Source organism: Phyllobates terribilis, unplaced genomic scaffold (genome assembly GCF_046119375.1).
Source record: "Phyllobates terribilis strain yellow unplaced genomic scaffold, ASM4611937v1 Scaffold_12__6_contigs__length_324123572, whole genome shotgun sequence".
NCBI lineage: Eukaryota > Metazoa > Chordata > Amphibia > Anura > Dendrobatidae > Phyllobates > Phyllobates terribilis.
This window is the reverse complement of record NW_027362772.1, coordinates 83598749-83612157: the sequence shown is the minus strand read 5'-3', so window position 1 is coordinate 83612157 and position 13409 is coordinate 83598749. Positions and strand designations below refer to the sequence as shown.

Below are 13409 nucleotides of genomic sequence, written 5' to 3'. Positions count from 1 at the left end.
GTATTTTGCCTTTAAGCAGCTGTGTGTATTCTTGAACCCATATCTGGTGGAGTATTTTGCCTTTAAGCAGCTGTGTGTATTCTTGAACCCATATCTGGTGGAGTATTTTGCCTTTAAGCAGCTGTGTGTATTCTTGAACCCATATCTGGTGGAGTATTTTGCCTTTAAGCAGCTGTGTGTATTCTTGAACCCATATCTGGTGGAGTATTTTGCCTTTAAGCAGCTGTGTGTATTCTTGAACCCATATCTGGTGGAGTATTTTGCCTTTAAGCAGCTGTGTGTATTCTTGAACCCATATCTGGTGGAGTATTTTGCCTTTAAGCAGCTGTGTGTATTCTTGAACCCATATCTGGTGGAGTATTTTGCCTTTAAGCAGCTTTGTGTATTCTTGAACCCATATCTGGTGGAGTATTTTGCTTTTAAGCAGCTGTGTGTATTCCTGAACACATATCTGTGGGAGTATTTTGCCTTTATGCAGCTGTGTGTATTTCTTGAACCCATATCTGATGGAGTATTTTGCCTTTAAGCAGCTGTGTGTATTCTTGAACCCATATCTGGTGGAGTATTTTGCCTTTAAGCAGCTGTGTGTATTCTTGAACCCATATCTGGTGGAGTATTTTGCCTTTAAGCAGCTGTGTGTATTCTTGAACCCATATCTGGTGGAGTATTTTGCCTTTAAGCAGCTGTGTGTATTCTTGAACCCATATCTGGTGGAGTATTTTGCCTTTAAGCAGCTGTGTGTATTCTTGAACCCATATCTGGTGGAGTATTTTGCCTTTAAGCAGTTGTGTTTATTCTTGAACCCATATCTGGTGGAGTATTTTGCTTTTAAGCAGCTGTGTGTATTCTTGACCCCATATCTGTGGGAGTATTTTGCCTTTAAGCAGCTGTGTGTATTCTTGAACCCATATCTGGTGGAGTATTTTGCCTTTATGCAACTGTGTGTATTCTTGAACCCATATCTGGTGGAGTATTTTGCCTTTAAGCAGCTGTGTGTATTCTTGAACCCATATCTGGTGGAGTATTTTGCCTTTAAGCAGCTGTGTGTATTCTTGAACCCATATCTGTGGGAGTATTTTGCCTTTAAGCAGCTGTGTGTATTCTTGAACCCATATCTGTAGGAGTATTTTGCTTTTAAGCAGTTGTGTGTATTCTTGAACCCATATCTGGTGGAGCATTTTGCCTTTAAGCACCTGTGTGTATTCCTGAACCCATATCTGTGGGAGTATTTTGCCTTTAAGCAGTTGTGTGTATTCTAGAACCCATATCTGTAGAAGTATTTTGCCTTTAGGCAGCTGTGTGTATTCTTGAACCCATATCTGATGGAGTATTTTGCCTTTTTTCTCCAGATGATGAAATAAAAAATCTCTTATTTTCCTTGTTTGGCTTCAAGAATGTGGGCCTCACTTTATCAAAGTAGATATCAAACCACTGGAATAGAAAATGAAAAAAAAATAAAATAAAGAACGACAGAGAGAGAGGGGGCACAGAGAGAGAAAGGCATACAGAGAGAGAGGGGGACACAGAGAGAGGGGGGCACAGGGAGAGAGGGGGGCACAGGGAGAGAGGGGGGCACAGGGAGAGAGGGGGGCACAGGGAGAGAAGGGGGGCACAGGGAGAGAAGGGGGGCACAGGGAGAGAAGGGGGGCACAGGGAGAGAAGAGGGGCACAGAGAGAGAAGAGGGGCACAGAGAGAAGAGGGGTACAGAGAGAAGGGGCACAGAGAGAAGGGGGGCACAGAGAGAAGGGGGGCACAGAGAGAAGGGGGGCACAGAGAGAAGGGGGGCACAGAGAGAGAGGGGGGCACAGAGAGGGGGGCACAGAGAGAGGGGGGCACAGAGAGAGAGGGGGGCACAGAGAGAGAGGGGGGGGCACAGAGAGAGGGGGCACAGAGAGATTGAGGGGGGCACAGAGAGAGGGGGGCACAGAGAGAGGGGGGCACAGAGAGAGGGGGGCACAGAGAGAGGGGGGCACAGAGAGAGGGGGGCACAGAGAGAGGGGGGCACAGAGAGAGGGGGGCACAGAGAGAGAAGAGCATACAGAGAGAAGGGGGGCACAGAGAGGGGGGCATACAGAGAGAGAGGGGGGCATACAGAGAGAGAGGGGGGCATACAGAGAGAGAGGGGGGCATACAGAGAGAGGGGGGCACAGAGAGAGGGGGGCACAGAGAGAGAAAGGCATACAGAGAGAGAGGGGGGCACAGAGAGAGAGGGGGGCACAGAGAGAGAGGGGGGCACAGAGAGAGAGGGGGGCACAGAGAGAGAGGGGGGCACAGAGAGAGAGGGGGGCACAGAGAGAGGGGGGCACAGAGAGAGGGGGGCACAGAGAGAAAGGCATACAGAGAGAAGGGGGGCACAGAGAGAAAGGCATACAGAGAGAGAGGGGGGCATACAGAGAGAGAGGGGGGCACAGAGAGAGGGGGCACAGAGAGAGGGGGGCATACAGAGAGAGAGGGGGGCATACAGAGAGAGAGGGGGGCACAGAGAGAGAGGGGGGCACAGAGAGAGAGGGGGGCACAGAGAGAGGGGGGCACAGAGAGAGAGGGGGGCACAGAGGGGGGCATACAGAGAGAGGGGGGCACAGAGAGGGGGGCACAGAGAGGGGGGCACACAGAGAGAGAGGGGGGCACACAGAGAGAGAGGGGGGCACACAGAGAGAGAGGGGGGCACACAGAGAGAGAGGGGGGCACACAGAGAGAGAGGGGGGCACACAGAGAGAGGGAGGCATACAGAGAGAGAGGGGGGCACAGAGAGAGAGGGGGGCATACAGAGAGAGAAAGGCATACAGAGCTGTAATATACTTACGCTTTCCTCTTCTTTAGTTAAAATGACTGTTGCCACCTGATTTGCCGCTGTCTTGTGCTCATACACAGTGATACCTACATGATCCTTTTTAGTTATTCTATCTTTCCACTCATCGACCTGTAAGATCAAAAAACAACATACATTAATTAAAAAAAACACAACCCTCCATCATTCATTTACATAAGCAATACAAAGCTGAAAGCTCCTAACCGTCATATGCTGAACGACACCAGGTCTCTGCAGCTTTCTGACAATGAGAAGCGCTTCCAAATACTGAAGAATTGTCAGTTTTTCGTCCACATGTAGATTTCCCCCTTCTTTTGCCAGCCTTAAGACGTGCATAAAAGTAGGTTTTGCAACTGTCAGGATGTTTTCTAGCTGCTCCGGTGTCTGAGTTCCATATCTCAAACATTTCTGTCTGTGAAAAGAAATAGGAATGAGAACGGATATTGAATGAATGAATACGTAATTGAAAAATGTGTTTTAGACCAGTTTTTTCACTTCTTTGCCACATTTTCTTTAGATATCCCTTTGCTGATCCTCTTTTGGAACACACCCAGTTGATCAACGAAGATACAAAGTGCATCATAGACCTTCTTGTCTTTGTGTATCAGATCAGTGGAGTTTTTCATATAGTCAAGAAATCGCTTCAAACTTTTTAAATAATTGAAGACAGTCTGATGAGTGTTGCCAATTTCCAGAAGCTTTGAAAAATATTCATTAGTCTTCTGGATGTTAAAAACAAAGTCCATTGATGGCTTATCATTGTCCATAAAATACAGGAGACGAGCAACATTCTCGGCCTGAAAATGATAATTTAAAATATAATTAATAATAATGAAACCATGACTTATAAATTAAATAATGAAAAACTGCTTAGGTTCAGAGGTAAACACAAGAGCTTAAAAGCCCCAATGCAAAGTATGGTCACCCCATCATAATTTACTGATAGATATATAGATATATAGATATATAGATATATAGATAGATATAGATAGATATAGATAGATATAGATAGAGATAGAGATAGAGATAGAGATAGAGATAGAGATAGAGATAGAGATAGAGATAGAGATAGAGATAGAGATAGAGATAGAGATAGAGATAGAGATAGAGATAGAGATAGAGATAGAGATAGAGATAGAGATAGAGATAGAGATAGAGATAGAGATAGAGATAGAGATAGAGATAGATATATTGAATAACATAGGATCATGGATATATACTGACTAGCTGTGATCTGTGATACCTAGTGTTGAGCATTCCGATACTGTAATATCGGGTATCGGCCGATATTCGCGGTATCGGAATTCCGATACTTAATTCCGATACTTTTACAATATCGGATACCGGAATCGGAAGTTCCCATAATGCCTGCGCTCTGCAGTGTCTGTGAAGGATGACAAGTTGGATGGCAGCGCGATCCAGCCTGTCATCAGAATGCCATCCCAGCGGGGGAGAATTCTCCTGATTGTTTAAAAGCCGGCGGGCGGTATAAAGCCGCTGGCTTTTAAACACACAGCCCCATACTGCTTCCCCGCAGCCTCCCACCCCGATCCTCCGCTCCCCTCGCCACCTCCCATCCCGATCGTAAGTTAGGACCGGGCGGGGAGCGCAGCTCCAAGGAGCGAAGGACCCGGGCGGGGAAGCCGGCAGTGAAGAGACTTCACCGCCGGCTTTCCCGTTCTGTGCTGCGCTTTCCCGCCGGTTATTTCAAATGAACAGCTGAGGTATCAGGTGATGCCGATCAGCTGTTCATTTGAAGTCGCCACGTTGCCCTCAGAGGGTTCATGTGAGTTCATGCTTGACTGCATGAACTCACATGAACTTTCCCACGGCCGCACAGGTCAGCCTCACCTCCCAGACCCGTCATGATTAGTGTGTGTGCGGGGTGTGCGGGTGTGCGCGGTGTCTGTGCGATGTGTGCGGGTGTGTGCGGTGTGTGTGCGTGCAGGCAGACATAGGCCGATGTGACACTACTACTCCCATCGGCCTATGTCTGTCCCCCGTCCACTCCTGCCAGCAGGATCAGCTCGATGGGAGCAGTAGTTCCCATCAGACTGATCCTGCTATTTAAATTGCCCTACTGTGTCCCCAATAAATGTTAAATACATGTCATTGGTGGCCAGTGGTTACCTAAAAGAAATTAGTTCATACATTACCTGTCCCCGCCGATCGCCACCTAAAATAAAGTAAAAAATAAAAAACTACACCTATACTCACCTAGACACCTAATTCCCCAAAGCCATCGATCTCCTGTAATAAAATATAAAATAATAAACCACAACCTTATCCTTACCCCTCCGTAGCAGTCCACGAGTGTCCCACGAAGATCTCCAGTTCAGAGCAGCCACATAGAATGTGACCGCTCTGAACCGCTGCCGCCGCTAGAATGACGGGGCCGTAAGGGTTCACCGGAGTTCAGGCAGCGCTGCTCCGGTTAGCTCCTTTACGGCCCTGCTGTATCGTGAGAAATTCCCACGGTACAGCAGTGCCGTAAAGGAGGTCTCCGGAGCTGCGCTGCCTGAATGCACTCCGGTGACCTCAGTCAGTGGCTCCCGCTGCCGGGAGCGGACGTGTTCCCGGCAGTGTGAGCTTACAGCAGCCATGCACAGCTGTCACCATCTCCAGATGTGACAGCTGTGCATGGGAGATCAGCGCAGGAACGTGGACAGGTAACTATTATTTTTAGTAAACTAAGAATTAAATAAAATTGTGTGTTTTATTTCAAATAAATTATTTTTTTCTGGGTGTAGTGTGTTTTTTCTTTTTAACACTTTGTAGGTTAGTAATGGGGGTGTCTTATAGACGCCCATCATTACTAACCTGGGCTTCATGGCAGCTGGCGCTGACATGAACCTCACCACTATTACCCCCTGCCACCGCACCAGGGCAGCGTGGAAGAGCGAGGCTAAGTGCCAGAGTTGGCGCATCCTATGGATGCGCCATTTCTGGGGCGGCTGACGGCTGGTGTTTCTAGCCTGGGAGGGGGCCAATATTCATGGCACCCTTCCTGGGCTATTAATATCAGCCCCCAGCTGTCTGCCTAGCCTTTGCTAGCTATTAAAATAGGGGGGACCCCACGTCATTTTTTTTGGGGGGGTCCCCCATTTTAATAGCTAGTAAAGGCTAGGTATTCAGCTGGGGGCTGATATTAGTAGCCTGGGAAGCTCCGTGGGTTTTACCCCCTTCCCAGGCTTCAAACATCTGCCCCAGCCGTCTGCTTAACCTCCGCTAGAGACTAAAATTATGGGGGATCCCACGCCATTTTTTTTTTAAATAAATCCATTATTTTAACACTAAATGACATTTGAGGAGTTAATAAAGATGCAGTCCCTAAATTATTATTTATTTTTTAATTAATTTTTCCCAAAACTTTTGACGTGGGCTTCGCCATATTTTTGTATGCCAGCCAGGTACAGCATCCAGCTTCTATGAACGCGCCATTTTCCGGGGCGGCTGCGGACTGCAATTTTCAGCGGGGGGCAGAAAGCTTGGGCCTCCCTGCGCTGCAGATTCCATCCCCCAGCTGCCTAGTTGTACCTGGCTGGACACAAAAATAGGGAGAAGCTCCACGTTTTTTTTTTTACATTATTTCATGAAATTCATGGAATAATTAAGAAAAAAAGGGCTTCCCTATATTGTTGTGTCCAACCAGGTACAAATAGTCAGCTGGTGGTTGGGGGCAGCCCGTTCCTGCCTGCTGTACCTGGCTGGACCCAAATATAGTGCAAAGCCCCACGTCAATTTTTTTTAAATTATTTCAGGAAATTCATGAAACAATTAAAAAAAAATTATGTGGGGCTTCGCCCTATATTTGTGTCCAGTCAGGTACAGCAGGCAGGAACGGGCTGCCCCCCAACCACCAGCTGCCTATTTGTACCTGGCCGGACACAACAATATAGGGAAGCCCTTTTTTTCTTAATTATTCCATGAATTTCATGAATTTAAAAAAAAAAACGTGGAGCTTCTCCCTATTTTTCTGTCCAGCCAGGTACAACTAGGCAGCTGGGGGCTGGAATCCGCAGCGCAGGGAGACCCAAGCTTTCTGGGCCCCCCCCCGCTGCAAATTGCAGTCCGCAGCCGCCCCGGAAAATGGCGCGTTCATAGAAGCGCCATCTTCTGGCGCTGTACCCAACTCATCCAGGGCCCTGGTGCGGTGGCTCACTGGGTAATAAAGGGGTTAAGGCCAGCTTGGCATTATCAGCTGGCCCTAAGCCCGAAATTCATGGGGTCACGCCAATATTAGACATGACCACCATGAATTTCTAGTAAAGTATTTAAAAAAAACACAAACACCCAGAAAAAAGTCCTTTAATTGAAATAAACACACAATTCTTTATTGTTCTAAATTAAACCATACTTACAGTCACGCCCATTCCAGCTGAAGCCAACGATCTCCTGCAATAAAAGTAAAATAATAAAGCAACCTCATCCTTACCTTTCCATGGTTCCCAGGACAGCTTCAGCTCTGCTACATCGAGATGACAGGCTGGACCGCAGCAGAACGCTGCCATCCAGCCTGTCATCCCGCAGACACTGAGAAGCGCAGGCATGCTTGCGCTCCTCAGTGTCTCGCTGTGACGGCATCCAGATGAGCGGAGGTCATGTCCAATGAACTCAGCTCACCTCATGCACGTCACTGACAGCGTGGGAAAATTCTCCTGCACTCAGCGCTTCAGCGTGAGAATTTTCCCACGCTGTCAGTGACGTGCATGAGGTGCGCCGAGTTCATTGGACATGACCTCACCTCATGCACGTCACTGACAGCGTGGGAAAATTCTCACGCTGAAGCGCTGAGTGCAGGAGAATTCTCCCACGCTGTCAGTGACGTACATGAGGTGAGCCGAGTTCATTGTCGGCTCATCTGGATGCCGTCACAGCCAGACACTGAGGAGTGGAAGTATGCCTGCGCTTCTCAGTGTCTGCGGGATGACAGGCTGGATGGCAGCGTTCTGCTGCGGTCCAGCCTGTCATCTCGATGTAGCAGAGCTGGAGCTGTCGTGGGAGCCATGGAAAGGTAAGGATGAGGTTGCTTTATTATTTTTCTTTTATTGCAGGAGATCGTTGGCTTCAGCTGGAATGGGCGTGACGGTAAGTATGGTTTAATTTAGAACAATAAAGAATTGTGTGTTTATTTCAATTAAAGGACTTTATTCTGGGTGTTTGTGTTTTTTTTAAATACTTTACTAGAAATTCATGGTGGTCATGTCTAATATTGGCGTGACCCCATGAATTTCGGGCTTAGGGCCAGCTGATAATGCCAAGCTGGCCTTAACCCCTTTATTACCCAGTGAGCCACCGCACCAGGGCCCTGGATGAGTTGGGTACAGCGCCAGAAGATGGCGCTTCTATGAACGCGCCATTTTCCGGGGCGGCTGCGGACTGCAATTTGCAGCGGGGGGGGGCAGAAAGCTTGGGTCTCCCTGCGCTGCAGATTCCAGCCCCCAGCTGCCTAGTTGTACCTGGCTGGACACAAAAATAGGGAGAAGCTCCACGTTTTTTTTTTTTAATTCATGAAATTCATGGAATAATTAAGAAAAAAAGGCCTTCCCTATATTGTTGTGTCCGGCCAGGTACAAATAGTCAGCTGGTGGTTGGGGGCAGCCCGTTCCTGCCTGCTGTACCTGACTGGACACAAATATAGTGCGAAGCCCCACGTCAATTTTTTTTAATTATTTCATGAATTTCCTGAAATGATTTAAAAAAAATTGACGTGGGGCTTCGCACTATATTTGTGTCCAGCCAGGTACAGCAGGCAGGAACGGGCTGCCCCCAACCACCAGCTGCCTATTTGTACCTGGTTGGACACAACAATATAGGGAAGCCCTTTTTTTCTTAATTATTTCATGAATTTCATGAAATAATTAAAAAAAAAAAAATACGTGAAGCTTCTCCCTATTTTTGTGTCCAGCCAGGTACAACTAGGCAGCTGGGGGATGGAATCTGCAGCGCAGGGAGGCCCAAGCTTTCTGCTCCCCCCCCCCCCCGCTGAAAATTGCAGTCCGCAGCCGCCCCGGAAAATGGCGCGTTCATAGAAGCTGGATGCTGTACCTGGCTGGCATACAAAAATATGGCGAAGCCCACGTCAAAAGTTTTGGGAAAAATTAATTAAAAAATAAATAATAATTTAGGGACTGCATCTTTATTAACTCCTCAAATGTCATTTAGTGTTAAAATAAAGGATTTTTTTTAAAAAAAATTGACGTGGGGCTTCGCCCTATATTTGTGTCCAGCCAGGTACAGCAGGCAGGAACAGGCTGCCCCCAACCACCAGCTGCCTATTTGTACCTGGCCGGACACAACAATATAGGGAAGCCCTTTTTTAAAAAAATTATTTCATGAAATAATTAAAAAAAAATTGACGTGGGGCTTCGCACTATATTTGTGTCCAGCCAGGTACAGCAGGCAGGAATGGGCTGCCCCCAACCACCAGCTGCCTATTTGTACCTGGTTGGACACAACAATATAGGGAAGCCCTTTTTTTCTTAATTATTCCATGAATTTCATGAAATAATTTAAAAAAAAAATGCGTGGGGCTTCGCCCTATTTTTGTGCCCAGCCAGATACAACTAGGCAGCTGGGGGCTGGAATCCGCAGCGCAGGGAGACCCAAGCTTTCTGGGCCCCACCCGCTGCAAATTGCAGTCCGCAGCCGCCCCAGAAAATGGCGCGTTCATAGAAGCGCCATCTTCTGGCGCTGTACCCAACTCATCCAGGGCCCTGGTGCGGTGGCTCACTGGGTAATAAAGGGGTTAAGGCCAGCTTGGCATTATCAGCTGGCCCTAAGCCCGAAATTCATGGGGTCACGCCAATATTAGACATGACCACCATGAATTTCTAGTAAAGTATTTAAAAAAACACAACACCCAGAAAAAAGTCCTTTAATTGAAATAAACACACAATTCTTTATTGTTCTAAATTAAACCATACTTACCATCACGCCCATTCCAGCTGAAGCCAACGATCTCCTGCAATAAAAGTAAAATAATAAAGCAACATCATCCTTACCTTTCCATGGCTCCCACAACAGCTTCAGCTCTGCTACATCGAGATGACAGGCTGGACCGCAGCAGAACGCTGCCATCCATCCTGTCATCCCGCAGACACTGAGAAGCGCAGGCATACTTCCACTCCTCAGTGTCTGGCTGTGACGGCATCCAGATGAGCCGAGGTCATGTCCAATGAACTCAGCTCACCTCATGTACGTCACTGACAGCGTGGGAAAATTCTCCTGCACTCAGCACTTCAGCGTGAGAATTTTCCCACGCTGTCAGTGACGTGCATGAGGTGAGCTGAGTTCATTGGACATGAACTCGGCTCATCTGGATGACGTCACAGAGAGACACTGAGGAGCGCAAGCATGCCTGCGCTTCTCAGTGTCTGCGGGATGACAGGCTGGATGGCAGCGTTCTGCTGCGGTCCAGCCTGTCATCTCGATGTAGCAGAGCTGAAGCTGTCGTGGGAACCATGGAAAGGTAAGGATGAGGTTGCTTTATTATTTTACTTTTATTGCAGGAGATCGTTGGCTTCAGCTGGAATGGGCGTGATGGTAAGTATGGTTTAATTTAGAACAATAAAGAATTGTGTGCTTATTTCAATTAAAGGACTTTATTCTGGGTGTTTGTGTTTTCTTTTAACTTTGACTATGGGGTTAGTAATGGGGGTGTCTTATAGACGCCTCTCCATTACTAACCTGGGCTTGATGTCAGCTGGCATTATAAGCTGACATCAACCCCAACCCTATTACCCCCTGCCACCGCACCAGGGCAGCGTGGAAGAGCGAGGCTAAGTGCCAGAATTGGCGCATCCTATGGATGCGCCATTTCTGGGGCGGCTGACGGCTGGTGTTTCTAGCGTGGGAGGGGGCCAATATTCATGGCACCCTTCCTGGGCTATTAATATCAGCCCCCAGCTGTCTGCCTAGCCTGTGCTAGCTATTAAATTAGGGGGGACCCCACGTTATTTTTTTGGGGGGGTTCCCCCATTTTAATAGCTAGTAAAGGCTAGGTATTCAGCTGGGGGCTGATATTAGTAGCCTGGGAAGCTCCATGGGTATTACCCCCTTCCCAGGCTTCATACATTTGCCCCAGCTGTCTGCTTAACCTCCGCTAGAGCCTAAAATTAAGGGGAACCCCACGCCAATTTTTTTTTAAATAAATCCTTTATTTTAACACTAAATGACAAGTACAGTAATCAACACTGTCACTGTACTTCATATATATGTGACTGACATGTTTCTATCTATCTAATCTATGTGTGATTCTCTATTCTTTCTATTCTAAATTGTCGGGTACAGATGCTGAATTGCCGGCCGGCTTTCTTAAAGAGACGGTGCATGAAAACACTATTATTTTTTTAAATAAATCCTTTACACTAAATGACAAGTACAGTAAGCAACACTGTCACTGTACTTCTTATATATGTGGCTGACATGTTTCTATCTAAGAAGTACAGTGACAGTGTTGCTTACTGTACTTGTCATTTAGTGTACTTGTCATTTAGTGTAAAGGATTTATTTAAAAAAATAATAGTGTTTTCATGCACCGTCTCTTTAAGAAAGCCGGCCGGCAATTCAGCATCCGTACCCGACAATTTAGAATAGAAAGAATAGAGAATCACACATAGATTAGATAGATAGAAACATGTCAGCCACATATATATCTAATCTATGTGTGAAGCTCTATTCTGTCTGTTATAAATTGTCGGGTACCGCTGCTGAATTGCCGGCCGGCTTTTTTAAAGAGACGGTGCACGAAAACACTAATATTTTTTTTAATAAATCCTTTACACTAAATGACAAGTACAGTAAGCAACACTGTCACTGTACTTCATATATATGTGACTGACATGTTTCTATCTATCTAATCTATGTGTGAAGCTCTATTCTTTCTGTTGTAAATTGTCGGGTACCGGTGTATGCCGCTGATGAATTGCCGGCTTTTCATGTCATTCTACATTATTCTTAGTTGTTTTACTTCATGTAGAATTAACCTACAAGGAAAGAAAGGGTTTATTTTCATTCCGGTATTTGTGTCCCATTGACTTGCATTGGTTTCCGGTATCGGAATCGGCGATATCCGATACTTTTTGGGTATCGGCCCGATCCAATCCGATACGATATTTCCTGATATCGGAAGGTATCGCTCAACACTAGTGATACCCCAATATATGGCAGTACAACCAGTTCATATATAAATGCTTACCATGAATATACACTGACTAGCAGTATATAGGGGTGGAGAGTGATTGGTTACACTGCCATATATAGAGGTATAACCTGTCTGTGTATATCCATGGTGATCCCAGATATAAAATAACTGGCTGTCCTGCAGTATATAGGGGTGCAGTATTATTGATGCTAGTTTTCTTACCTCCTGTTTGGGCCGCTGGACGGATAGGGTATTTGAAAGGTAGTTTACAAAGCCGGAGAGAAGTTCTGCCTTCAGGGAGTGCTTCATATACATGTTAGAATCTGACATTTTTTTCCTCAAGGAGTTGCTCCATAAAATCTTGGGTTCACTTGCTTTTGTCTCCAGTGATGAGTTTTCCTTTTCTTCTTCTTCAGGTTCACATTCAGATGCCATTCCTGTTTCTTCAGTTATTTTTTCATCAGTGTCTTCTTCATCTGAATACATTATCCTGATATCATCCTCTTCCTCTTTAATTACAGTGTTGCATGTTTGTGGGCTGTGACAAAATAAGAAACAAGTTAAAGGTACATTTAAAACAAATGCATCAGACATTTATGTCTGACTGTGATGAGCATAATGTTGTTTTATGAGCATATTGATACTGCGCATTTTCAATTTATATATTTGGCATATGTTAGTATGAGACATGATATATAAAAATTTGGAGTCACTAATATATTCATCTTATTTTCTGATATATGCTGTAATTAGAGTGATTACCATGAAAATGGAATTTATTATGTGCAATTATGTGGTTATTACCTTTCCATATTTGTCTTATTGCCATGTACTGTTTACTCTCCATGCGGTGTCTAGCTTAACTGTTATGGCCTCTGTGCAACCTGTGCTCCCACAGATATATATATATGCCTTGGTGCCATTCACTTTATGGTGGACCCATTGATAGACGCTGTACGCATGCGTACCGTGTGATCCCCCTCATTCGGGTGCGTCCCGCTGTCTTTATCCCCTGTCTGCCTGTGGTTTTCATATGCAGAGGGGGTGTGACGGCCGGACAGCACCCGACTGACAGGGGCTCCACGGCGCATGCGTCATTTCGCGGAAGTCATGATGGCGCGTTTGGTCACGTGGTTCGTCACGTGATCAAAAATTTACATATTTAAGGTCCTTGCGCACACCGATCTTTCTGCCTCTTGAGAAAGCCACAGTTTGCGAGGCGAAACGCGCGTTGAGGCGGTTCTCTCTTGGATCCATGCACCCAGCACTTTACTCCTCTTCTTAAACCCTGGTAAGGGCGGCATTTTGTCTTGTACTTTTGGTGGGGGATTCTCTGGCGCTATGCGGACTGCTAAGCTATTGATGCTGCAGAGTATTTCTCCCAGATGATTTGCGAGTTATGATGTTTACATATATCTTATGCCTATACCCTGTCCGGGACCCCCCATCCCATG

The 13409-nt window shown here is 46.3% G+C and overlaps 1 protein-coding gene across 1 annotated transcript; it reads right to left on the bottom strand.

Moving 5' to 3' along the window:
• Window positions 1–1287: 1287 nt before the first annotated feature.
• Window positions 1288–12767, bottom strand: LOC141171707 (uncharacterized). The gene is made up of 6 exons (XM_073655358.1): window positions 12760–12767; window positions 12178–12493; window positions 3306–3607; window positions 3015–3222; window positions 2805–2921; window positions 1288–1431 (listed from the first exon to the last, which is right to left on the bottom strand). Exons 1-6 carry the CDS (start codon window positions 12765–12767, stop codon window positions 1288–1290), a joined length of 1095 nt encoding a protein of 364 aa, XP_073511459.1.
• Window positions 12768–13409: the final 642 nt, after the last annotated feature.

Coding starts and splice junctions, on each gene's coding strand:
- LOC141171707 (XM_073655358.1), bottom strand. Junction 2,922..3,014: donor GTGTCGTTCAGCATATGACG/GTTAGGAGCTTT, acceptor TTGATCTTACAG/GTCGATGAGTGGAAAGATAG. Junction 1,432..2,804: donor TAACTAAAGAAGAGGAAAGC/GTAAGTATATTA, acceptor TTTCTATTCCAG/TGGTTTGATATCTACTTTGA.